Source organism: Anabrus simplex, chromosome 3 (assembly GCF_040414725.1).
Source record: "Anabrus simplex isolate iqAnaSimp1 chromosome 3, ASM4041472v1, whole genome shotgun sequence".
Classification (NCBI taxonomy): Eukaryota; Metazoa; Arthropoda; class Insecta; order Orthoptera; family Tettigoniidae; genus Anabrus; species Anabrus simplex.
The window spans coordinates 324,728,270-324,755,983 of record NC_090267.1 but is presented as its reverse complement, the minus strand read 5'-3'; the positions used below and the strand labels follow the sequence as shown (position 1 = coordinate 324,755,983).

Sequence of the window (27,714 nt, the reverse complement as noted above, 5' to 3'; positions counted from 1 at the left end):
TATTCCAGTACTTCCTATTTCGTCATCAAATGACCCTGACACGTGGAACTTAGCTCTAAGCTTGTGCAAGCGAAATGGCGCCACACATCCGGCCTATAATGAAACTGTGGTTCATTCCCTTATACATTTCTGTAATTTATAATATTTTAAAAACAATGCTATGAGCCAATTGGGCTCAATATATATATATAAGTTACATAAGTAGTACAATATAAAGTATAGAAAAAAGATGTATGTGGCACAGAAAAAAGGAATATAAGTATAGTTAAGAATACATAAGTTACCAAATAAATTCCATGAGGTCAAAGTAAGAGAAAAAAAAAGAAATTTATTTAGCCTCTCATGGGGAGTCCGGGTCGAAACGGAGTGATGGAGACCACAGTCTGATGAGCAAGAGATATACAAGAAAAAGGTCGGAAATCAAAGGACCCCCCCAAAAAAGGAAACATTAAATAACCGAACAGTGGTAGGACCAAAAACAAGCCCCAATAAAATAGGGGTAATTGATAGGAAACAATCACTCCGGGAATAAAATCTTTCCCCAGAAAAAAAAGGAAGGGGGGAAAGGAGGAAGAGAAAGAGAGAAAAAAATAATATATATTAAGTATCAGAAGTGGGAGCATAGAATTTTTTTTAACTGAGAAATATGAACACGTTTGACATCAACAGGATCAGAAGTAGACTGTAAGAGGGCATTAGCAGGAGTAGGCAGGGAAATTATGCGAAATGGGCCTATCCACCGAGAAGCTAATTTAGCAGAAAACTGATCACTAGCGTAACTTTGTGGGTGATTACGTAAGAGAACCATGTCACCAAGTTTAAAGGTAGAGGGTCGATGACGGGAATCATGTGTTTTCTTGGAAAGAAGTTGAGCAGCACGAAGTTGAGAAAGAGCTTCGGTCCAAAGAGATTGAAGAGATTTAGAATCATCAGAATCTAAAAGGGGGTGAATATCCCAAGTAAGTGATAAGGGAGTATGAAGATCGCGGCCCAAAAACAGTTTAGCAGGGGTTTGTTGGGTAGAAGAATTTATGCTCGAGTTGAAAGCAAGGTCTAAAGCAGAAAGATTTAGATCCCAATCCTTATGGTAGGAGTTGTGGAAAATGGAGAGAGTGATTTTAAGGTTTCGGTGATAGCGTTCGACGTTGTTAGCCTGGGGATAATATGGAGAGGTATTTATCTTCTTAATTCCCAGTTGGAAACACATTTAAAGGAAAGCTTTGAAAGTAAAAATAGAGGCATTGTCGGAAACTAAATTAGAAGGCAAACCAATAAGGGGAAATATGACGTTGGAGAGAAGATTGATAATAATGGAAGAAGAAGCTAACTGACAAGGTTGGCAAGTAGAAACATACTGACGGATACCTTTACGCATGTTAGGCCAGAAATAAAGAGAAGCAATGCGAGCATAAGTTTTGGCAAATCCAAAATGCCTGCCCACGGAAGAAGAATGATAATAAGAAAGTATCATGGGTTGAAGGATAGAAGGGACAACAAGTCTGCCAGAAGATTTAGGGGTAGGTTTAAAAAGAAGTAAACCTTCGGAAAACAAAGGGACCTCAATAGGAAGGGTCAGAAAGCAAAGCCTTCGTCCGAATGCAAAATTCATCCTGAAGTTGATGAGATTGGCATGATTGAAAAGACAAAGGGAAATCAATCAGTGAACAAATTAAATTATCCAAAGGCGGTGAATCAGAGGTGGGGAGCGATTGAAAAGTGGTAGTAGAAGAAGAAGCGTCAGAAAGGTGAAAGATCAAAGAGACGAGATAGAGCATCTGCAACACAATTCTGGGTACTGGAGATGAATTTAATGGAAAATTTAAAGCGAGAAAGACGGAGCAACCAGCGGCCAGTTTTGCCAATTTTAGGAGCATTCGAGAGAAGCCATGAAAGGGCTTGATTGTCGGTTTTGACAAGAAATTCTTTATGATCGAGGTACTCAGAAAAATGTTCAAGGGTGGTGACTAAAGCCAATGCTTCTCTCTCATAGATGGAATAGTTACTTTCAGTGGGGGAAAGTAGTTTACTAAAATAAGCAATAGGCAGAGGGGTACCTTCAACAACTTGGTTAAGAACAGCAGAAATAGCATGATCAGAGGCGTCAGTATGAACTTCGAAGGGTAAGGAGAAATCAGGTAACTGCAAAATGGGAGCTTTGATAAGAAGAGACTTAAGAGTAGAAAAAGCATGTTGTTGAATAGGAGTCCAAAGAAATTTAACAGCCTTACATTTGAGATAGTGCAATGGTTCAGCAATATGAGAGAAATTGGGAATAAAACAGTTATAAAAGGACACCATGCCAAGAAAGGTACGTAGTTGTTTGATGTTTTTAGGGGGAGGGAGTTGAGTAATAGCCGCAATACGATCAGGATCAACGGAAACACCTTGGGAGGAAATGATGTGACCTAAAAATTTAACAGAAGTTTGTGCAAGAGAAAGTTTGGAAGGGTTAATAGAGATCGGGCCAGGTAGGAAGACATCTGGGAGCGCGTGCGCACTTTGGACTATCTCGCGTAGCGTATCCCCTCCTAACAGAGCTCCTGCTACAAGGACAGTTCAGTGCATAAGTTTACACTCGGCTGCCGCGCTCTGCTTTCTAATTTCCCGTTGAGTAGTAACTGTGGTTAGTGGTGGTGTACGTTAGGCCTATCTGTGACACTATGGAAGGCGTTAAAAGTAGCCTGCATTGTAAGGTGCTAAAGAGTCAGACTCGTGCAGCAATCTTGAACGTTATAAACTTTGTGGAAAGGGAGGCAATGGAAGAAAAGTTTGTGATAGATTGTAAAAAAAAGTGCAGCAGCAGCAGCTGTTGGAGTGTCAGAAAGTTATTTGGTACGGATTAAGAGCGAAAAACGAAAGAATTAGGAAAACCTATGGATAGTCTGTTTGAAACAAACAAAAACAGAATGCGCACAAAGAAAATTACTGGATTGGACGACTTTGACGAAGGTGCCGTATGTCGTATTGTCAGCAAATTTAATTTAGATGAAAAATGTTTACCTACAGTTTCAAAAATTTGTGCAAAGTTAGGTAAACACTTAAAGTTCAAAGGATCCATAACTAGTGTCAAGTGAATTTTTCGATATTAGGATATCATCAGAAAAAAAAACTAAGACTAACAAGCGCATCCTAATGGAAAACCATGACATAAAATACAAAAGGTTTGTTTATTAAAAAATGCCCAGTATCAGGCGGAGGATAGTTGTACATGCTGGCCGTGAAATGGGTTTCATCGAGAACTGTCTGCTAATCTGGAAGTTTGGTAGCAAGTGTCTCGACTATCACGATGACATGAATAGTGACTTTTTTTTTTTAAGAGTCTGAAAGATAACTTCCACCTCGCAGTGTTCTCGTAATTGACTACGCGTCATATCACAACAAGGAAGTAGATCGTGCTCCAAACTCCAGCTCACGGAAAGTGACGATGATCTCCTGGCTAGTGAATAGGAACATTCCATGCCGTGAGACGATGTACAAACACGAGCTTTATGAGCTTATCAAATTGCACAAGCCGGCACACAAAACCTACGTCCTAGATGAACTCATGGAACAGTACGGACACTCGGTAATTGGACTGCCCCCCTATCACCCTGAATTAAACAGTATTGAAATAATGTGGGCAAAAGTGAAGAACTGGGTAGCTTCTCACAAGGTCACCTTCACTATTGACGACGTAGAGAAACTCACTTGACAGAAATTCGTGTCAATATCCGCCGAAGACTGGAACATAAGGGATGGGGAACATTTTAAAGACATTATGGAGTCCTTTGCGATCCAGCTGGAAGAATGTGCTCATTTTGTGAATAATTATAGTGTCATTATTTTATTACTTATTACTTCTAGTGCCATTTAAGTTATCTTCGTATACATACGTTGTTACTCAGCATATGTAGACACTTTATGGTGTTTCCTTTAATGAATTATATTTTGTTTCTGTACCTTAGAACAATTATATAATTATATATGTCATATCGTTAAGTCACATTTCTTATTTTACAACAAAACATTGGCATTAAGGAGCTAGGGACAAACGATCATATAGTCTAACACTGCTTTCTCACCTTAAAGCAAAAGTACTTTATTATTATTATTATTATTATTATTATTATTATTATTATTATTATTATTATTATTTCTTAATCCGCTTACCCTCCAGGGTCGGTTTTTCCCTCGGACTCAGCGAGGGATCCCACCTCTACCGCCTCAAGGGCAGTGTCCTGTAGCGTGAGACATTGGGTCGGGGGATACAACTGGGGAGAATGACTAGTGCCTCGCCCAAGCGGCCTCACCTGCTATGCTGAACAGGGGCCTTGGTGGGGGGTGGGTAGATTGGAAGGGATAGACAAGGAAGAGGGAAGGAAGCAGCCCTGGCCTTAAGTTAGGTACCATCCCGGCATTTGCCTGGAGGAGATGTTGGAAACCACGGAAAACCACTTCCAGGATGGCTGAGGTGGGAATCAAATCCATCTCTACTCAGTTGACCTCCAGGCTGAGTGGACCCCGTTCCAGCCCTCGTACCACTTTTCAAATTTCGTGGCAGAGCCGGGAATCGAACCCGGGCCTCCGAGGGTGACACCTAATCATGCTAACCACTACACCACAGAGGCGGACATTTTTATTATTATTATTATTATTATTATTATTATTATTATTATTATTATTATTTCGTTTCACCCTCTTTGGGGTATGTTGAATCAATTCTTTCTCTGTGTGTTGTTCTTTCCTTAGTGCCCAGTATTTCTTCATTCTTTCTGATCTTCGTTTCTTCTCGTCTTCCGAGATAATAGATGTGTCTTTTAATGTAGATTTGTTTTGGAATGTTATGTTTTCTTCTTTAGTTATTACTTTAGCTGTTCGACCGAACAGTGAATTTTCTGTAATTTTTAATTCTAACAAGTCTTTTTCAGTTTCTTTAAACCAGTTCAGTTTTGTTTTGGGTTACGGAAGAAGTCAAGATTTGTTCGGTTAATCATAGAGTTCATTCCGAGGAGAAGATGACTGTAAAAGTTTATCCTCTTTCTTCGCATAGTATCTGAGAGTTTTCAATTTTCTTGTAGCTTATTATTATTATTATTATTATTATTATTATTATTATTATTATTATTATTATTATTATTATTATTATTATTATTATCGAGTTATTTTACATGACGTGGCTTAGGTTATGAAGCCTGGTGTTATAGCAAACCATATTCTACACTGTACATTTACAGTGTCGTAAAGTTAATTTTAAATCATATTATAATTTAAAAATAAGGACTACGCAAATTGATACACGGAAAGGATTTTGACAGCTAATGTAATAAGAGGTTAAATTATGTTCTAACTCCTTCAATCTATCTGTCATCTGTAACACTTCTAAATGCATTCATTTCGGCTAGGTATGTCTGTTATTTTCAGCCGGAAGGGAATTCCACTAACTGAAAATCTGCGGAGTGTTACATGTCAGTTAATACAAATATTTCGGGTCAACTGTATGTCGCCACAACACTGAGCGAGAAGGGGAAGTCAGCGTTCTTGCTCCCACGGCTGTGCTTTCTCACTCGCACACTTCCCCTCACCGGATGTCTTCCTAGCTGGCCCGATCTCTAGTGTGACCTGCCGTACGAAGACGAGAAAGTACTTCAGTAAGATGAATAATATGGGAGTCAAAATCAGGAGAAAAGATCAAAAATCATCTACGTACGGATAAAGATATTTGTATTTAATATCGGAAAAAAGATAATCAACAAGGCGTTGCATGACCTGGGATCCAACATTAAGACCGAAAGGAAGCTTAGTAAATTGATAGAGACCATTAGGTGTAATAAAAGCAGTAAGTTTAGAACTAGCCGCATCTAAGGGAATTTGGTGAAAAGCGGAGTTACAGTCAAAGATAGAAAAATATTTAGCATTAGCAAAAAATTGAAAAGCGTTTTGCAGCTTAGGAAGGGGATAAGCATCATACTTAATCTTACTATTGAGATGACGGTAATCAATGACAAAACGTGTAAAATTATCAGGTTTATTGACCAGAAAAGCAGGTGAAACATAATTCGAAGTAGAAGGGATAATGGTGCCATCAGAAAGCATTTGAGATATGTGTTGCTCCAAAGGTTGCATACGAGGTGGACTAAGATGATAAGGGGGAGATCTGATGGGAGAGTGGTCCAAGAGATCGATATGAGCCTCATAACTGCGGACAGTACCAAGCTGTTCCATAACCACATCAGAAAATTTGTCAAGAAGAGAGGTTAAAACGTCCTGCTGAGACTCGGTGACATAGACATGCGAGTTAGATAGATGTAATGAAGTAGGGGAATCAGAAGGATTGATCAAAGGAATGCTAGTGACAGAATCAAAATGAAAAGAAATGGAAGAAGTGTGAGTGTGGAGAATTAAGCCAGTATGTGAAAAAAAATCATTTCCAAGTATAAGGGGAATAGGAAGATCTCGAGCAACGTAAAAGAGAAAGGACCATGAAAATTTAGAAATCTTTACTGTAAGGATAAGTTGACCAAGAATGTTTAAAGGGTGACGTGAGACAGAAATACATAATAAATCTGAAAAACGTAATTGAAGATGTGGATTATAATTGAAGTAATTGCTGGAAAAAAGAGGAACTGAGAAGTGAAATAGAAGCCCCTGAGTCTAATAATGCAAGAGAGGGAATATTCTGAAGTACAGCAAGAATATAAGCAGAGCGAGCCAGGCACGGAGCGGCAAGTGGCAGATTTTGCCCTTTAGACCGAATGCTGCCTACATATGGCGGGAGAGAGCGTTTCCCGATCGTGGAGTTGGACAATTGCAAGCAATATGGCCTCGGCCTTGACAGCGAAAACAAGAGAGAGTGGAAGTGGGTGGATGAGGAGAAGAAGTAGGAGGAGAAGAGGGAGGTGGGGTAGAAAAGGTGGGAGGAGGAGGGGGAACAGAAGCATAATATGAAGCATTACTATAAGAATTGAAAGTGTCCATTTGAGCAATATGATAGAGGTGAGAAATAGATGTGGAGGAGAAAAAGGGTTAATTAATTGCCAGAGGTGAGAAATAGATGTGGAGGAGAAAAAGGGTTAATTAATTGCCGAAACGGAGGAGCAGCATAAAAACGCACGAGAGAGATAATTTCCTGAGGGTGTTCAGATCTGGCAAGAACATCAGCAAAATTAATAAGAGAATCCAGAAAGTCATAAGTTGTTTCATTAGGACATTGATGACGACGTACGAAAACAGAGCTTAACTGTTGGTGAATTTCATAGGGAAGAAAGTAATTGTGTACAATAGAACGAAATTGAATCCATGGCAATCAGTCATGTGTTGTGACAAAAAATTACTAAAATGACCAGTAGTTTTAGAATATAAGAGGGAAAGTAATTGGGAAAATGGGGCCAAGTTCAGTTTTAAATTTACGAGCGGCAAACAACCAGAGTGTAAGTACTTGTGGATGCGTCGAAGTGAGGTGGTGAACTAAGTCTAAAGATTTCTTAATAAGATGTAAGTTTATAGCTTCTGAATGAGAAGAGGTAGAAAAAGGATTAGGAGATTCATACAAAAATTGTGAAGACGGAGTAGGCGGTGGTGTAGGTGAAGGTGGGGAAGTGTTTGAGAAAGGTTTAGGAGGGGGAGAGGGCGATTGACATAAAGGGGATTTTGTAGGCGGAATAAAAGCGGTACAATCAAGAGATAGTTCTTTCGGCAGTAAAGAAATGTCAGAAGAAGAGAGGTAGTGGAAATAGAATCCGTAGTGGTAAAAGAATTATGAGAAAGTAAATCATAAGTAACAAAAGGGTTTGGAGCCGAAAAATTAAGAGGATTGGAAGAAGATGTAGAAGAAGTGTCGGAGTGATAAGGAGAAAAATTGTCTGAAAAGTAAGCCATAGTAAGAAGACAAACAAAAAAGCCAAAGTCTATACAAAAAATAAAAATAAAAGAAGAGATGGGAATCGAACCAAAAGTTAGTCAGCTACCATACTGTGGGGAGGAAGAAGCTCTGCTATAATACGGTGGTGATAAGTGATCTGATGATCGTACAGTGAAGTATAATATGATATTAGCAATACCGTAGGAGCTCTGAGTACCAAAGTACAGTAGTGAGAAAATATAGTATGAACAATAATAATAATAATAATAATAATAATAAATTATATAAACCAAGGAAGCACACAGTAAAAAAGGAGCTAGGCCAATAGGAAGACCAAGAAAAATAACAATGTGAATAGAATATATTTAACAATAAAACATAACAACAAGATAAATAAATGGAAGATAAATTTTTAACAAATGCTGAGAGATAAATATACCAAAGTAGAGAAAAATTCGAAAAGTGTGCCACATTTACACATTGAATATCCAAAAATGCATAAAAGGATAGCCTATTATATAAATTACAAGTGTACAATATATATAGAAACTGAGTAAGAAAGTGGGAGTAAGGCCCTGAAAGAAAGAAAGCACGAAAGGGGGGGGGAAGGGAAGTGGGATAAGGATTAGGACGGAGAAAGGATTTTCTTCACCGGGTTTTCCAGAATTTACCAATTGCATAGGTCTAGAAAGACATCTGAAATGATTATAAATAATTTATAATTGTCCGTAGCGCAGTTCGTGTAGAGATGCAGTCTATGTTATGAGCTTTTAAAATGCAGCATGCCAACACGACGGAAGAAAATTTCAGCAGGCAATAGCCTGAATGAAAATTTAAAGTCCAAATGAAGATAAATTATAATAAGTCTTGCTCACCAAATACCTTGAAGATAGAGTCCAGATGGAATTGACATTATTACAAGAGGCACAGTATTTTTGGTACTCCACCACTCCGCCACGAAACCTGACTCAAATGTGGAGCAGCGAAGTGGGCAATATATAGTGATGTAGAATATTCCAGAAAAGGAGAGAAGGCTACAAGCCAGTGAGTTCGAGAAACAAGACATCACGTGTTCACACAGCGCACAGGCAACGGCGAAGTGCAGCAAGAATGACGTAATCGCACTGGCAGAGCACAGGTGAGCGGAGTGCTTGATGCGGCGAGGACGAGGTTGAGATGAACAGCAGTATGCAAGGTAGGGAATATATGCCGTAGATACGGCGATCGTAATAACAGCCGTCATCTTCTCTATAATCATGAAATAGTAAAACAGCATCTCAGCTCATGGAGGAGTTTCATTAATAACATTAACAACGGGTAACACCAAGTGTTCTTTCGTATCAATACTGGCAGCAACAGTCCACACTATTCGGCTGGAATCAGCTAACAGAAGGAACGCCAGCACATACTTCGCAGTCTTGGCCTGTTTGAAAGACTTTATTAACAGAAATAAGAGTTATAAATCCACCTAATCGATACATCAGAACTTAATTTTAATTAACTCATGCATTCATTCAAATTTATCATCATCTTAGTACTAATCTCGATCAAGAAACATATAACAGGGTAAAACATTTCTAAGAGTTGAGTACATTAAATGTCTAAAACATGAAGGTGAATTGTGTAGTTAAAAATAATTCAAAAGGGATTATGAGAGTCCAATCAGAGAAAAAAAAACAATGAACAAGAAATGCATACAAAATTATGATCAATGGAGTTAAATAATTATAAAAATCATTGCTTATACTGTCTGGAAGACCCTGAATAGGATAAGAAGTGGAATGCTTAGAACAAAGGCTACACTCAAACGATGGGGTTATACATAGAATGCCGACTGCGACTGTGGTGCAGTTCAAGAACTGCCCTATGGAAACCCAACTTGAAGACTTGATTACAGTCAGTATTGTGGCTGCTTCATACTGGAGCGCTTTCAACATTTGAGGATACTTTGGTACGATCATCATTCATAGAATTTTACCCCTGTATTATTAAATAATATCATAATAATAATGGTGTGTGGCCTCCAGAGAGGCCTGGCACAGGTCTTTCGAGTTTTTCCCATATAGGCGACCTGCGCATCTGTGAGGACGGGGCACTACCTAAGATGAAAGCTAATGCTGAAGATGGCACAAACATCCAGCCCCCGAGCCAAAGAAATTAACTAAGGAAATGAATATTGAATTTTCACTACCACATTGTAATCGAAAGCGACTTTCAACCTATTAGGTCGTGTTACGTACATTTAGTACGTGATGAAGAGATGTTAAGTACAGAACAAAAATGGCCAACCAGACACCAGTGGGATCCGAACCCACAACCTCCGACGCTCAGAAACAAGCTCAACAAAGGGCTGAGAAGAAATAGATGTAGAATTGGGATTGATGAGGCCAGCGCCATGTATCTGAGGGCAGCAGTGTAGTAAGATGTGGAGATTGTCCTTGTTCTTTTTTGTTTTCATGTTTTTTGTTGTCTCCTTTTTTATTGCTCCCTTCTTCGGTGCTAAACTGTCATTGTATTTATCCATTTTATGTGTTCCTAATTATGTTTCTATAAATGCCTACTAATTTGTTTTTATAAAGCCATTCATTCATCTGTGTATTTTATGATTTCAGGTTAATCAGATTGAATATAGACAGCCACTGCCAGAACGTGTTCCGGGCTGTGATTATAGCTATTCTGACCATGAAGCAGTATCTGTTGATATATCAGTCAGTAAAGCTTCTGATTTGTCATTGTCATCAGGTGATAGCATTCCATCATTCCAAGAAAATAATGAAGAGCTTTTTGTTGTATTAGAGGAAGGTTTAGTTATCTGTAACCAGGCACTTGTCAAACTGACTAAAGACCAGTATTCTTACTGGATGATATCTACTCTATTATTCTTAATAGCTCTATCAATATTGTCAACAAGTGCACCATATGACTTACATAAAGTTCATAAATTTGCCCTGGCTATTGTTTCCTCCATCATGTGTTTTACTATTTTTATGGGCACATTGTGGAATCGCATAGAAGTCAACGGCATTCTGACAGGGAAGTTAGCTATGGAATTAGCCTACTCTAGGGTTAAACTTAGCTTGTCAGATAGTGAAGGGTCTTCCTCTATATCAGAAAATATATACCAGCGTAATCACTAATTGTAATTTAGAACTAAGCCGCTTTACTTGAATTTCTCTTCTTGACATTTACAGTAGAGCCATGCTGAATATTATTTAACTAATAATTTCATTTGTTGTCACAGCAGCCTTGATTATAAAGCAGAATCTTTAAGAACACAGTCCTTTACTTGTATCAAGACTGTTTAATCACCTGCTATTTTCCTGGCTGTTGTTTCACATGAGTTTGTATTCTATTATAGTCATTCCACACGACAAGAGAAATTCTTCGAAGTAATGATGTGTTTTTATATGTGTATAGGAAAAAGATGGCATTGAAAAGAAATATTAATACTGTGCCATTTATTTGGCGGGTTACTGCATATGGTTTGTAAAATCTGAACCCATCTCTTTTCAATTTCAACTCAGTTAATTTCATACTGTCTGCCGAAACTAATTTTGAAATACTGTTATAGTATAATACTGTTACCATATGTGTTGTCCGGCTCCATGGCTAAATGGTTAGCGTGCTGCTTTGGTCAGAGGGGTCCTGGGTTCAATTCCCGGCAGGGTCGGGAATTTTAACCATCATTGGCTAATTTCTCTGGCACGGGGGCTGGGTGTATGTGTTGTCTTCATCATCATTTCATCCTCATCACAACGCGCCGGTCGCGTACGGGCGTCATATCGAAAGACCTGCACTAGGCGAGCCGAACATGTCCTCGGACACTCCCGGCACTAAAAGCCATACGCCATTTCGTTTCACCATGTGTGTTACTTTTTAGGTAGTTTATAAATTTATTACTCTTTTTTTTTTTTTTTTTTTTTTTTTTTCAGACTGAAGAACCTAACAGTTAAAAATTTACTGCGTATGGTGCATTAGTGAAACATACTTGTGGAATGTACTGTAGGACATGTGCAAGTGTTGCTGCTCCAAACTTCCGGTGATGCCATTTACAGATCTTTCCGGAAATAAATTCTAACATTGCGGAGTATGCAAAAAGCTAGGTTTAAAAATCATTGGTAAAAGTAAACTGGTGTTCTCATCTCGAGGTGGTACAATTCTTTTCCGGCACACCCCCAATGGAGGTGAGCTGCTTGAACCATTTTAAACATACACCAGCCCTCCTGTCATTTTTAAATTTCTGGTAGTACCAGGAAGTAAGCTCAGTCCCCGTAAGACAGCAGCTAATAACACTAACTATTGCACTATGGAGGCAGACAATATCATCGGTTAAATATGAAGATGGTTTAAAAAATACTGCATGCGCATTGGTTGCTAAAATTTGCTGATCTGTTTGTTTTTTCCACATGGGTACAAATCTGTGTAATCTATGTATGTATATCTAACCCTTATCCCGTTTCTCTATGGGATCAGGTTTGAAGTGAGATGCATCTTCAAAGCGAGTTTTCACGACCGGCTGCCCTTCCTGACATCAACCTCATCAGAGGTGTTAATGAGCTAAAATGAATGATGTGATATGATAGGAGGAAGGGAAAGGTTGAAACAAGATGATGTAGTAACAAATACAAGGTAAATGGCACAATTACGTTTAAGAGAAAAGTTTTCTAAAGAAGTTTTCCTAGTGCATTTCATTACAAGTATTGTGTGTACTTACTTGACAAGCTCCATCTTTGAGACTTTGAACATACAAATGGGAGGCAAGAAAGTGAATCATCCTATGGCTATAGGACCATGGCATTGTTTTCAGTTTGACTGATAAACAGAACAATGGTATCGTAAGGTTTAGTTCCATTAATTGTTGAGAATCTTGCTGCAAATCGCGCCCTGCATCATTTTGCCCTGTTGGATAGAAAGGAATCTCTCTTTCCACATTGAAAACTTTGTGACAGTTGCTGGTCCTTGTAAAGTTCTGTTTGTCAGGCATATCTATGTTGACTACAATTGTGCCTATTTTCCCCTTCACTTTCTTCCTTGTATTCTTGCCCACTGTGTATTATTTGACTGGAAATACATAAAATATATATAATGGAGAGGAAAAAAGTGAGTATGCCTATATTCTCAATTGGTAATGCAGCATACTGAACTCATCCATTGTTCAGGTTTTTTTTTCTTTTTTCCTTTGTAACAAACTAGAACATGAAGTAGAGGAAGATAATAAAGGTCCTAAGTCCCACTGTAGGCTACCCTGAAGATGGTTTTCCGTGGGTTCCCGTTTTCACACCAGGAAAATGCTGGGACTTTACCTTAATTAAGACCATGACCGCTACCTTCCCAATCCTAGTCCTTTCCCATCCTTGTGTCGCTGAAAACATTCGACATGTTAGTGTAATGTTAAACAGTAACAAAAAAATTAAAATAAAGGTCCTACAGTCTCAAGAAGGGATGAACCAACACATCATTGGTTAAATTAAATAAAGCCATCAGTCCAGTAACATACTAGGAGAACTGCTAAAGAATATGGTAGAGAAATTGAAAGAAGTTCTATAAGCCATGATATGCAGATGCTACGATGATGGTGAAATTCCAGAAAACTTCATCAAATGCAGAACAGTCATGATACCAAAGAAAGGGAAGCAATGTAGAATTCTATGAACACAGAACCATAACTCTGCTCTCTCATACATCCAAAATACTACTATCAGTAATTAAAGAAAAACAGGTTAAATAACAAATTAAACTTACAAATTGATCAGGACCAGTTCAGATTTAGGACAGGGGTGGGAACAAGAAAGGCCATCTTGGCTCTCTGAACAATTTTGGAAAGGAGGTTCGAGATGATGAGAATCACCTATGTAACGTTTGTAAATATTGAAAAGACTTTCGATAATGTGAGTTGGACAAACTATTCAAAATTCTTAAAGCTACAGGTTTGTACTGGAAAGCAGGAGGCTGATACTGCGACTCTGTGAAGGACAGATCACAATGGTAGATATCCGAGGAAGTATCTAGACAGCAAAAATCAGAAAATGTGTTAGGCAGGGCTGCTGTCTCACTGTACCACTGTAATGTTTTCATTGAAGAAACCATAAAGATGTTTAAGGCAAATACAAAAGGATTTAAAAGAAATGGGCACTATATCCAGTACATTTGATTTTCAGATAGCATAACAGTTGTAACAAACTCTGAGCAGGAGTTGTCTAAGATGCTGAATGTGTATTTATTGTCATCAGAATTGTCAGATTCATGCTTTTGGAAAAATTACTGAATTACTGGCTGTATAGAAACAGTAGTAGGCAATATGGGCAAACTTATAACTATTTCAGTATCACTTGAAATATATAGACTGCAAGAAATTAGTTAAAAATGATATTGAAGGAGGCCAACACAACGTTCACTATATGTGAAAGGTACAGGGTAAAGAAGAAATGAAGACAGCGACAACAGATGAACAGAAACCTTTAATATTTACCTGCATCAGAGCTTTGGTGATTCTCTGGTGGGGGTCAGCAGTTTGGACAACCTTTCCACCGATGTTACCTGCAAATTGGCTGAGCACGAATCAGACAATAAACCATTGTCATCTGCCTCTTCTTACTGTCGCGTAAGTGACAATACTTCTATTCTACTTGACTTGACCTTCTTCCTGCCCATCTGATAGTCACAACCCATGACCTGTCCTTAGGTGGTATGACAGTCCTTTCCCAGTCAGGCTCTGTTTATGCCAAGGCTGAACAAGATGCTCGTAAAGCGTTAGAATGAAGTTCGTTCGAGATATCACTTTACTTCTTGGATTTTCCTTCACGTACCGATGGCTGAAAATTATTCACGAGTTAATCAATGCCATATTCATTATTTTATAAAAATAGCAAACCTACTGTTTTCCCCTCATAGTTCATATTGTGACACATTTGATCAAATATTTCAAAATACCCTTTGGCCTGGTTGTATGAAAGAATAATCTCTGATTTTGGTGCTTTCTCTTATCGACTTCCCTTCATGCATTGTGGAAATCAGAAGTACAAATCAGATCTTGTCTTGTAAGGAACTGGTGTGACTTGCTTCCTTTCATCTTATAAGAACATCGACGTCCCTGGAGTATTAGGTTTGTGAACAACACTAAATTTACATAGCAGCTTACCTTTCGAAGATTACTTCAGCATGAAGAAGAGTACAGGAGAACCTTCACATAGGGTGCCAAATTTACTACTTACACGGTGACACTTGCATAGTAGGGAAGATCGTTCTACCCTGTAGGTCAGAAACAGTTACCTTTTTAGAGAGTATATTCATCATTCTTACACCTTGTTGGCATTCTAGGGTTACCCCCCTTTGAATTTTAGCTGTCATTTTATATTGACTATTGGAGGAACATAAACTTGATTTCAAGCACACTCAAGGTGTGAGTGATCTGCATTCACTATAATATTAAGAAGAAGGGGGGCCTCCATGGCTCAGATTGCAGTGCGTCGGCCTCTCACTGCTGGATACCATGGTTCCAGTCCCGGTCACTCCATGTGAGATTTGTGCTGGACAAAGCGGAGGCGAGACAGGTTTTTCTCCGTGTACTCCGCTTTTCCCTGTCATTCTTTCATTCCAGCAACACTCTCCATTCTCATTTCTAAGCATCTATCAGTCATTAATATATCACTTTGGGAGTGGCGACCCCCTCGTACTAACAGCCTATATATGCTTCTTTATTACATCTCTGACCCGGTCAGTGACTGGAAAATAGGTTGTAGGTTTTCATTTTTCATTAAGAAGAAGAATTATCATCGTCACTTTCCCCTATAGACCATTGCAGCCTCATTTGATGAGCTTCAGTACTCCTTTTTATGTCACATATACCAAGCGAGTTGGCTGTGTGGTTAGGGTCGCATAGCTGTTAACTTGCATTTGGGAGATGGTGGGTTCGAATCCTTAGCTCTTTTCCTTCCTTCAGTGTGTTAGTGCAGCATTAAACCACTAGAAAAAAAGTTTAAAAATTAACGTATGAAATTCTTAGTTGCTTTCTTGTTCTATTACGTAAATATTTTCTTTTTACCCTTTACAGGGCAGAAATCCCTGGGTTATCCAAAAGATATGAAACTTCGTTCACCAAAAGACTGTCTACATGGGGATAATTTGCTTACACTTCTTCTCAAACCCTATGTAGGCCATGCGCTAGGCACGTGACATGTACCCTTTTAGAGTAAAGTGCCTTCAGTGTATTTCTGCTTGTACCATTTCTTACTTAAAGTTGACTCATCTGGTATTTCTTGGTTTGTGTGTTTTTCCAAAAATGCACGTAATTTTGGATTAAAGAGTTTAAATTTTAAATAGTGGAATATATGCTGACACTAACACATCGCACAACTCCTTACTAAACTGTGAGAACTTGGTGGATGTCGAGGCAACAGTAGGAAGTAAGCATTGAACTACAGCTTTCTTTGATAAGCACTCAAGAAGACGCATGTGCTTCTCACAACCATTATGCTGCATTACAGTAAACCGTCTTTCAGCTGATACTTTGGTTTCACACAGCTTACAATATAATATGCTTCCATCAGTAGAAAACGCACTATCACCAAACTCGGCTACTATTTGTTTTAAATGAACTGACACGTGTGGTTTAATTTTAGACATTTTCAAATTGGTATTTGAATGATTCCAAGTACTGCACACTATGAACAATGTGAAATTGAGTCAATACTGTTCATGGAAAATCCACACCTTCCCCTTCTACCGTAACCTTTACACCTGTAGGTGTTGGAGAGGTCTTGGTGACTTAAGGTAACATTCCAGACATTTCAGTCCCCAAGTAACTTTTTTCCTGGAAAAGCGAGTGTGTAAAGTCTGTATCATGAAAGAAGATTGGTGACAGCTATTATCTGCTTGTCGGTGCGAAACAATTGCTCCATTCACGTTGTGACCGGTGTTGGGACAGCTGGAGTCATCAAAATCTTTTCATTATATTTTTAAAATGTCATGTACCATTTTATTTAATTTTGGAAATGTGAACACTTGATATATTGTTTTTACGATTTTATCTTTCTGCACTGGTGAAGAAAATTATTTATATTTGGAACTCTAAAGAATATTGCAAGAATTATGTTCAAAGAAATTTTAGTATTTAAAATATTTTTTTGCCTGTGGCTGTAAAAGGTTATTATTAATTTGTGGAATTTTAGGTATTATGTATTTATTTTTGAGGCAGGGTGTACCTACACGTGTCATGTTTTTGCTGACGAAATTTGTATGTCATAATAGAATGATCTCGAACTTCCCCTGCGGAAATCTGGTGAATTGTAATTGGTTGGAATAAAAACATTTTTAATTGACGAATGTGGATGTCAGGAGTAATGCAATTGCCCCATTGGTCATCTGGTGATCGGACCATAGATTTGAAAGAGAAGAATTAGGAGTAAAAGCTAGCATTAATGAAGCAGGCGTTTGCTTATGACTCTCATGGACGGCAGTATTGAATGCAAATGACAACCAATTGAGCGATGAATCCCGCTTAGAATGGTCAGCAGAGTGATAAGCAATTAGAATAGATCAAAGATTTTGATTAACTCTTTCGGCGTAATTTGGCCTCGGGTAGTACAGGGTCGTGGTTACATGAGAAATTGACAGATCAAAACAAATTACAGAAGTGAACAGAGGTAAAGGCTCTGGCATTGTCACTCACTAAATATTGACAGGGTCAAAAGGAAGCAAAGATCTGTTTCAAACAAAAGATAGTAGTATTAGCATTAGCCATACAAGTTGTGAACAACCACGTAAAATGCGAGAAGGCATCAACACACACAAGTATGAAACGATGGCCAGTCCGGGACCTTGGGAAAGGACCAATGCAATCAATGAATAATCTCTCCATAGGATGAGAAGCTTGTTCAGATGACAACAGACCGAGGCGAGTATTAGGAGCAGGTTTACTAATATTACAAGTTTTGCAAGATTTGACAAGAGTACGGATTTCACCATCCATGGATTTCCAAATGAAGTGTTTACAGATTTTCTTTCTAGTTTTGAAAACCCCAAGATGGCTACCAGCTGGAGATTCATGAAAATATTTGAAAAGAGCAGGAACTAGGTTAGATGGAACTACAATTTTGGGGTCCTGTCTACCATGAACAGGACAACATAGAACACCATTCTTAAGAACATAAAGTTTAACATGTTCACCATATTTAATCCTGTCAATAATAGCCTTTAATTCTGCATCATCTTTCTGATGTTTGGAAATATCCTTGAAAAGAAAAGGCGAATTAGTCAGAACTACATTCACAAAGGTCGAAACTTGTTTAGGAGAGGGATCTGCAGGCTCTGATTGAGGATCAGAACTGCCTGGATAGAACATTCTACTGAGGCTATCAGCCACAACGTTTTCAGTGCCACGAATGTGATGAGCTTGTCATATGACAGTTAAAAGTGGGGTAGTAACTTGGTATACAATGCCTACATCAGATCGTACAGTTTACCATCCCATTATTATTATAGAACCATGTGTTCTTTATCACCAGGATATTCCTTAAGCACAAATCAAGTAGAAGTTCTCCTTCCTTGTTCCTTATCCCATATCTGAAAGGCTCCATAATCCCTTCATATCCAGTTGAATCTACTCCTACCTGGGTATTATAGTCACCCATCAGGTTCTCCTCATTTATACTGTCCTCTAGTATTTGGAGGAAATTCAGTTTTTCTTCTTCACTACAATCCTGCTGAGGGGCATAGGCTTGTACAGCTGTTTTAGATATTCCCCTTTCAGGCATACCTTCACTTTAATAAGCCTCTCATTAATGAAAATGACATCATAAATTCAGTTAAATGTCCTTGTCAAGAACAAAGCCAACTCCATTTCTTGCTACTGTCTAATCCACACCAGTACAGTTTGTATCCATCATTCAGTAGTTTTGTGTTGCATCCTTTCCACCTCACTCATTAGACCCAAGATGTTCATGCGTCTGTGTTTCATTATATCTTTTATTTCATTACATTTTCCAATCAGTCTTAATATGTTCAAGGTAGCAACTCTCAGGCTAGCTTTTTTGTTATTCCAAGGCTCGTTCTTTGGTTAAAAGCATTTTGCACAGTACTCTTCCAGCTGACTTCCTAGGTCTATCGCCGAAGAGGAATTTTCTTTCAGGGTTTTTTCCCCTTAGCCTTTAGCAGTCCCCTGCCACATCTACAAGACAGCAGTTCGTTGATGAATTCATGCACAAAGGTTTCATCAAACTTCCTAAGGGGAACTCTTTCATCCGTAGCCATTGGTCCAGCCTTCGGTTTTCACGTTTGATACTGGCCGCCCAACCCTGCCGGACATCATCATCTCCATCATCTGTTTTGGTATTCTTTTCTCCTCCATCCTCTTTACATGTATAAAGCATCTTAGTTTATTACCATGCAGTGAGTATGATGTGAAAATTAGCATGTCCAAGACTAAAATTATGTCAGTAGAGAAGATACCTAAGATAATTGAATGTCAGATTGTGAATAAAAAAACTGGAACAGGTAGATCATTTCAAATATTTCGGATGTGTGTTCTCCCAGGATGACAGTATAGTAGGTGAGATTGGATCAAGGTGCAGCAAAGCTAACGTAGTGAGCTCGCAGTTGCACTCAAACAGTATTCAGTAAGAAAGAAGTCAGCTCCCGGACGAAACTACCTCCACACCAGTCTGTTTTCAGACCAGCTTTGTTGTACGAGAGTGACACCTGGGTGGACTTGGGATATTTTATTCATAAGTTAGAAGTAACAGACATGAAAGTAGCGAGAATGATTGGTGGTACAAGGATGTGGGAACAATGGCAGGAGGGTACTCAGAATGAGGAGGTAAAAGCGTGCGTGCGCGCTCTCTCTCTCTCTCTCTCTAAGAAGAAGGTTGAATAAATGCAGAGCAAGAAAAGAAAAAGTTCAATACTTTTTTTTTTTTTTTTTTTTTTTTGCTAGGTGCTTTACGTCGCACCGACACAGATAGGTCTTATGGCGACGATGGGATAGGAAAGGCCTGGGAGTTGGAAGGAAGTGGCCGTGGTCTTAATTAAGGTACAGCCCCAGAATTTGCCTGGTGTGAAAATGGGAAACCACGGAAAACCATCTTCAGGGCTGCCGATGGTGGGATTCGAACCTACTATCTCCCGGATGCAAGCTCACAGCCGCGCGCCTCTACGCGCACGGCCAACTCGCCCTGTAAAGTTCAATACAAGTGGTAGAAAATGGATATGGAGAGTTAGGGTTGATAAGAGGAAAGAACATGTCTGAAGAAGACATCCAGGCTTTATCCATGAATATATGATATTCTACAGTACATTGTAAGGAGTAATGGAGATAGACATGTGCACTTAACCACTCAGCGTGGAGTTCCGTACACTGCACGCAGACTCCCCAACGCTCTCTGTCGCGGAGTGATGTACATTGCACGCGCATAGCAGCTTCTGCTTTGTGCTTCTATCTAGCGAATTGTTCTTTAACTATTACAAATGTAATAAGATGTATCTATAGCCGAAGCATCGATGTTTCATTTGATGCGTATATCTATTGAGTTTTTGTCTATTACATATGATATATCACGTCTGAATAATGTGAATATCCAACAAGTTCTGTTGTTAACATCACAGCAGCTAAACGTTTTCTTGTGATCGCGAATTAAAAAATTAACGATGTTTTACCAAGTGATGGTACAGAAAGTTTTGTTTTGTTAAAAAAAAAAACTAGGATATAGAATTTGACAGTGAAAGTTGTGATCTTGACATTATTAATGTAGCTTTTGATACATGGGAAAATATCGGTGTAATGTTATTGATGGTGGTTTTTTTTGTGAGAAGACATGGATAATTACAGAGGGCAAAGGGAAATTTTTACAACAGATTATGGGTCTCAGTATGCTGCAAAGAAATGCTTTTATCCTGTGTGAAAAATTTTTAGTTGTTTTCTACTGTCGATTTTGTAAAGATAGTAGAATAGGCATCTATTTATGCTCAACACCACATGCGGTCAGAGTATGTTATTTCCATTTTCATCGAGGGTAAATGAATGTTTACTGGTTTCTGTGGAGGAAATGTATTTATTTTTTGCATTGTGTATGTTAATGAGCATAGTCAGAAACCTGTATTGAGATCTTATTTCTCAAAAAAACGGGTACTAGTTATTCCTGTATTTGATCCAGCAACTTTCTTGTTTGATTTGAAAGCATCAGAAGATTCCTCCACTTCACTGACCTTAGGTAATTCCAGTAAATTATGCTGTTTGTGTGTTTATGCACTAATAACAAACTGAATATTTTGGTAAAATTCTCTGAATCACTTGTCATTTATGCCCAATTAACTAGTATACTTGATGCTATACTCCTTCCGCAGCAAAGGGTAGCCAGGTAGTGAAAGTCGTCTCATGCTGAGAGGTTAAGTGTACTGTTAAAACTGTACTACACCGAGCTTGTTAGTTGCAGTCACTCAAGTGTGGCCAGTATCCAGTATTCGGGAGATAGAGGGTTCGAACCCCACTATCGGCAGCCCTGAAGATGGTTTTCCTTGGTTTCCCATTTTCACACCAGGCAAATGCTAAGGCTATACCTTAATTCAGGCCACGGCCACTTCCTTCCCACTCCTAGCCCTTTCCTGTCCCATTGTTGCCATAAGAGCTATCTGTGTCAGTACGACGTAAAGCAAGTTGTAAAAAAAAAAAACTGTACTGCATATTCTCATATATAAAAACAGCTTCTGTTTCTGCATTTGTATGCATTTTAGCACAAAATAAGAACATTGTCTGTTTATAAGGTCAGATTTTCACTGACTATAGTTCCTGATATATGTTACCATCATTATCATAGTGAGGATTCCAATTCATGATGAAGCTCTGTATTGTTGGTTCTTCAGGTTCATCTTTTTTTTTACCAGGAGAGTTTAGGTGGATATCTTTTGTGTTACATCTGATAAAAAGTAGCTGTTGTATTACAAAAGTGTGTGTGTGTGTGTGTGTATATATATATTTTTTTTGCTATTTGCTTTACGTCGAACCGACACAGATAGGTCTTATGGCGACGATGGGACAGGAAAGGCCTAGGAATGGGAAGGAAGCGGCCATGGCCTTAATTAAGGTACAGCCCCAGCATTTGCCTGGTGTGAAAATGGGAAACCACGGAAAACCATCTTCAGGGCTGCCGACAGTGGGGTTCGAACCCCCTATCTCCCGATTACTGGATACTGGCCGCACTTAAGCGACTGCAGCTATCGAGCTCGGTAAAATTATATTTTACCAAATTCATACATCTAACAGAAAGTCTAGGGAATGAATATATGAAAAATAGTTCACTGAAGGACAAAAAATGTTGTCATGCTTAAACATACTGACATTCCATAATTTGCAAGACTTTATTCTATGGGAGAACATGCAAATATGTAATATATTACTTATAATTCAGTTCTCTGATTTACCATGAAGGATGTCTGGCTGTCTTCTTTGCCAGTATTTTATTTCTGTTGTTCTACAGCAAAGCTCTGTTTATAAAAAAAAATTGAGTACTCTCTGAGGGACTCTACTTAATTCTCTCTTTCTTAGCATTAATCCCGACTTGCAGGGTCTGCTGCTTTGCTACATCTCCTCCATTTCTGTCTGTCGTTGACATCTTCTGGTGTTAAGCCAACACTGTGCATGTCTGCCCTGATGTTGTCAGTCCATCTCTTTGCCGGTCTTCCTCGTGGTCTTGTTCCCTCTGGGTTGATGTGGAGCGCTGTTTTGGCAACTGAGTCGTCCTGTTTTCTCATGACGTGGCCGTACCAGCGGAGACGGGCTTCCCTCACTTTGTCTATGATGGGCGCGACACCAAACCTTTGCCGGACGTCCGTGTTCCTTATGTGGTCACATCGGGTCAGCCCCATGGACCATCGAAGCATCTTCATCTCCATGGTTGTCAACATTTGCTCCTGTTGTTTCGTCATGGGGCGACATTCAGTCCCATAGATCGCTGCTGGCCGTACCACACTCTTATAAACTTTTGCCTTTAGATATTGAGGCATCTTTTTATCACAGAGGACTCCAGTGACCTGTCTCCACTTGAGCCAAGCTGCATTTACCCTCATCCGAGTATCAGGAGTGGTGTCACAGTTTGAGGTGACGACGGATTCTAAGTACTTAAATTGCATGGTCTTCTGCAGGTCTTCTTCACTGATACTTATGGTACCTCTGGTTTGGGGGCCACATTCCAGGTATTCTGTCTTCTGGATATTGAGGTGCAGTCCATTTTCAGCCAGTCTGTCCTTCCACGTTTGAACCTGATGCTGGAGTTCAGGACGGGTTTCTTGTGCAAGTACCACATCATCGGCATAAAGAAGGGTCCAGGGATGTGAAGTCTGTATGTCAGTTGTTGCCGTATCCATGCAGAGGATGAATAGCAATGGTGAAAGGGCAGAACCTTGATGAACACCCACAGTGATATCGAAAGGCGGAGAGATTCCAGCAGGACTCCGGACAACACTAGTGGAATTGCGATACAGAAGTTGCACCCAGCTTACATACTCTTCAGGGACGCCATGACTCTACTTAATTGGTAACCACAAATTCAGAGTTTTCCTTCTAAGAGAGAAGGAAAGTATTAGTAATAATAGGCCTATGTAATAGAAATTACCTTACATCACAGAAAATTCCAAATTAGCATCAATCAGTCAGTGTTGTAATCATTAAACCTTCTTCCCTTACTTTTCATAGCGATTGAAAGATGTCTTCCTTTCAAAAATCAGAAGTTACATAAACCATAGATTTAAATAGCTGTAGTGGCAGACCAGCCAAATTGATAAAACAGGAGAGTGGTGACTGTAGGAAGGCACAGTGAAGCTCTTGCATGTGTGATAATCAGATTCATTTGGCAAAATCCACACTCACACTCGCTCACTGATGGATTTGTGGACACTGATAATTGTGTTGACAAGAGAAGAAGGGATATTGGGATTTTCTTGTCTTGAAGATAATCCTGGAAACCTCAAATTATTTTTGTATTAGGAAACCTGTATCGACTACATAACAATTTCATTTCTGTCTCACCATAAGTAATTTCAGAACTAACTGGCCAAGTCAAAATAGTCCAGCACATTCTGAATAGAAATGTCTTCTGTTTGCAGGAAGCGGTTCTCTATCAATTCTTTCACAAAACGGTAATATTTTGATAACACTATTAACTGGAAGCAGACTAGTGTTTGCTGCTGTTCAAGAACAAAAGTCAAGAAACATATAAAAACTTGTTTTAAAAATCTTTAAAAAAAAGACATGGATTTGTTAAATGTATCATTAAAGTGAGGTAATATTATTACTCTCTTCCTTATGTCACTAAAAATTTAGGGATATGCAAACTTCATGTTGTTAAAATTAATTAATTACAGAGATATATAATGTTTAGATTGCAGACCACTGATGAAGGAGTTCATGAGAATTACAATAGGGATTTTTGATATTGTGTGCCAATTTTATGATTGTAGAGTTCTTACTAAAGAGGATTGAAGGTCTTTGAACACTAGACTGAAAAGTTGATCATATAAATTTATCTTTTGGTCTAGTTTCTTTATCAAGAACATTTATGAAAATATATGTAAAAAGTATTATTATTTGTTTGAAATGTTAATACGGTATGTGACTGACTAGTACCAATATTGAAAGTAGAATGTATCAGTGCCAAGTAAAGTAGTTTTGTATGACTGCTGTACATACGTGAATAATCCCTGCACCCTAATTTTAGGAAAGGAAAGTTTGAAAAACTCTTTTTTAGCTTTGCTCAATATTTGTATTGAAAATTGTCATTACTACAGTACAATAAATTATAAAATCATGAAACAACTCATCTCATCTTAATCTTCAAAATATATAAATGTCTGGTCTGCAATGCCAGTTCTCAAGAGTAAATACAAATTTCTCTGATGCAAACCATTAGCGAATCTGTGAAAATTTACAATTCTTTCTTCATAGTTGGCCAGGTAAACTGAAATAATTTTGTTCAGAAATACATGAGCCATGGCTGACCTTAAAACCTCTCCTCTAAAAATTCTCTTTGTGTTACTGTTACTTTCAACAGGCATATTTCACTTGTGACTGCACATCCAAACTGTCCCTTTTCAATCACATAGTCACATACCCTGTTTTCAATTTGTGGAAAATTTACTGTTTGTATATTCAAGTTGAGCTTTATTTTTCCTCCAGTCACAAACCACAACTTTCTTCCTGCAATCCAATTGCCAATTTGATCTGCCTCTTCAATAATGTGGAGCTTTTCTTTAGCTGTGAATGACTTTTATTTAGAACGCACTCCAGCCAGCCATCCTGAACATATGCTACTTCTTAAACTGACACCATATGTACGCAGCACACTTCTCACTTGTGGCAGGAACAGATTAGACAGAAAAATACCAACTTCCAGATTTCTGTATATCAGGAGCACTGTGCCAACCTTGACTCAAATAATACCCACCCACCCCAATTTTTTGCCACCAAATTTTGAAAAAAAGAAATGTGCAGGGATCATTTACATATATACAGCATATGCCGCTGTGTGGGTCATACAAGATCTTTGCTCGGAAACACAACCCACTGCAGGTAGCAGCAGGAATGAACCATTCAAAGTTTAGTCTAACAGTCCTGATAATATTCATATCCTAATTATTGAGTTAAATGAAAATAAGTAAATGTAAATAATGTCACTATTATGTTATTCGGTGTCTTGTAAAAGATGCTGTTGACAACTTTCTAGGTACTACAAGTTTTGTTTTATTTGTAAGCTTTTAGGAAAAGAGAGGAGGAGCATTATTGCATTGCTGAAGGAGTAATATCCTGTGAGATCTACATTAAACAACAGCAGTGCCTTTTTACTGGTTTAATTCTTTGGGATTAGTATGCTGTAGCATTGCAAGTTTTCATGTTGATTTTGCACAACCTTAATATTTTTTAATACTACTTCATGAGTATTCAGAGCCAGAATTTTGTGATCTGTAATGAAATGGGGAAATCATGTTTGTTATTTTATTAGTTTGGAATTTTATTCATACATATTTGTTGTTCTTTAAAAGAAGCTTAAGCATAGAGTGCTGTTATTGAATCTTGCAGGAGCTACCATAGTCCTTTAGCAGTGGTGTGAGATTGTCAAGAGATTTGGTGAGTAATGTTTCCCAGTTAATGATGTGTATATTATACACTAAGAGGACAGACGTCATGGAACAGGCATCTAATATTATGTTGGGACTCTCTCTGGCTTGGTGAAATGCAATAACGTAACGTGGTAGTGATTCAGTAAGTGCACAGAAGACCTGTGGAGTGATATTGAGCCATGTTTTATTGGTTGCCAATGAAGCTGGAAGATGGCGGGTGTGAACAGATCACACCTCAGTGTCCCTTAAATGCTCGGTCAGGTTCATATCGGTTGTGAAGGGTCCATGCCAGATTCTCAGCAAACAAATGCTGAATAATGGTTGTCCTTGTGCAGGTGCGTTATCTTGCTGGAATAGCCTGTCATTATGGGAGGATGTGAACTTCATGAAGGGTGCAAATAGTCACCAAGCAACTGGACATAGTAATCAACATTCACTGACAGATTTAGGCAGATCACTGGATCAAATCTATACCACAAGAACACACCCTACACTTGTACAAGAACCACCACCTGCCTACATTGTGCCTTGATGACAACTTGGCTCCATGTCCTCATATTGTCTGTGTCATGCTCAAAACCAATCATCAGTTTGAAACAACTGGGACTTGTTTAACCATGTCACAGGTTTCTGATCTTCCTATAGTCCATGCATTGAGGTCACCAGTTCATATGACTTGGTAGTAAACTGGGCACTTTGCTGGGTGGTTGACTACTCTGCTGCCTGTGATGAACAGCAATTGGTATTCTTGGTCCATACATGACATTGTGGAATATATAACATCTCCACAACTTCAGAAATGGAATGTCCCATTCTTTGAGCATCTACTATCAGGACCTATTCAAACACTTGTTAGTTATCTGCCATGACCGACCTAGCATGTGTGCGCCATAACTAAGTCCAATTAAGACACTTGTGTGCATTCGCCAACCATCTAATGATATAAACCTCTTGTACTGCCACCGACCTTGGTCCGTACTCCTATTCCATGACTTTTGTCCTCTGAGTTTATAATGTCAGCAGGAGTTAAGAAATGGATTGTTAAGAGCTTTATAACAGATACTCAAAAGACAGAATGCTAGAATAGGATGGGGATTATAGATGAGAATAAAGAACATAATATCAGATGAATTGACTGTCATTTAGTTTTGAAATTTGTGCCTTTGGCATTAAGCTCTACTTAGAAAAGAAACTTCAGTCAAGTGGCATAAGCAATATTAAATTCTGGCCTTCAATCCGATAATATTTTTGAGAGAGAAAGGAAAAATCATTGGTGTAGGATTTTTAAAAATTCACCCTAGGTCTTGATAGACATGATAAACATGCACACTTAATTAGATGTTAAACATTGTTTTTGCTGTGTTTAAAAGAATCCTCCCAATTACTTAGAGATAAGGATTATTTGAAAAGACATAGGAATACTTCCATTTTTGCTTAGTGTTTTCCATCTTTTTTCCTCATCTTTGTTTGTACATTTACCGTTTAATATTGTATATAATATAATGTGTGTAATATATATGAAAAGAAGACTTTATTGAAAGTGCCAAATATCTTTGATTGTTATTACAGATTTCAAATTTCAAATCTAATCTGGTGAGAATTCCTGCACCCATATTATGGACTTGCTTTTTTGTTAAAATTTTATTTCTGTGTAGCTTGAAAGGAGAACAACTCAGAAATTTTTGAGGCATTGAATATAGAGTTTAAGAGTATCAGTTATTTCTCTCTAGATAAGGATATTTGAAAAGGCATAGGAATACTTCCATTTGTGCTTAGTG

General features: G+C 38.4%; 1 protein-coding gene across 2 annotated transcripts in view; it reads left to right on the top strand.

The window, feature by feature from the left end:
- Window positions 1-11,673, top strand: part of nSMase (neutral sphingomyelinase) — a 58,093-nt gene extending 46,420 nt beyond the window's left edge. For both annotated transcript variants that reach the window (XM_067144426.2, XM_067144427.2), the window contains exon 6: window positions 10,450-11,673. In XM_067144426.2, coding sequence (XP_067000527.2) covers window positions 10,450-10,974 — 525 coding nt within the window. In that variant the 3' untranslated portion in view covers window positions 10,975-11,673. The remainder of the gene's footprint in view (window positions 1-10,449) is intronic.
- Window positions 11,674-27,714: the final 16,041 nt, after the last annotated feature.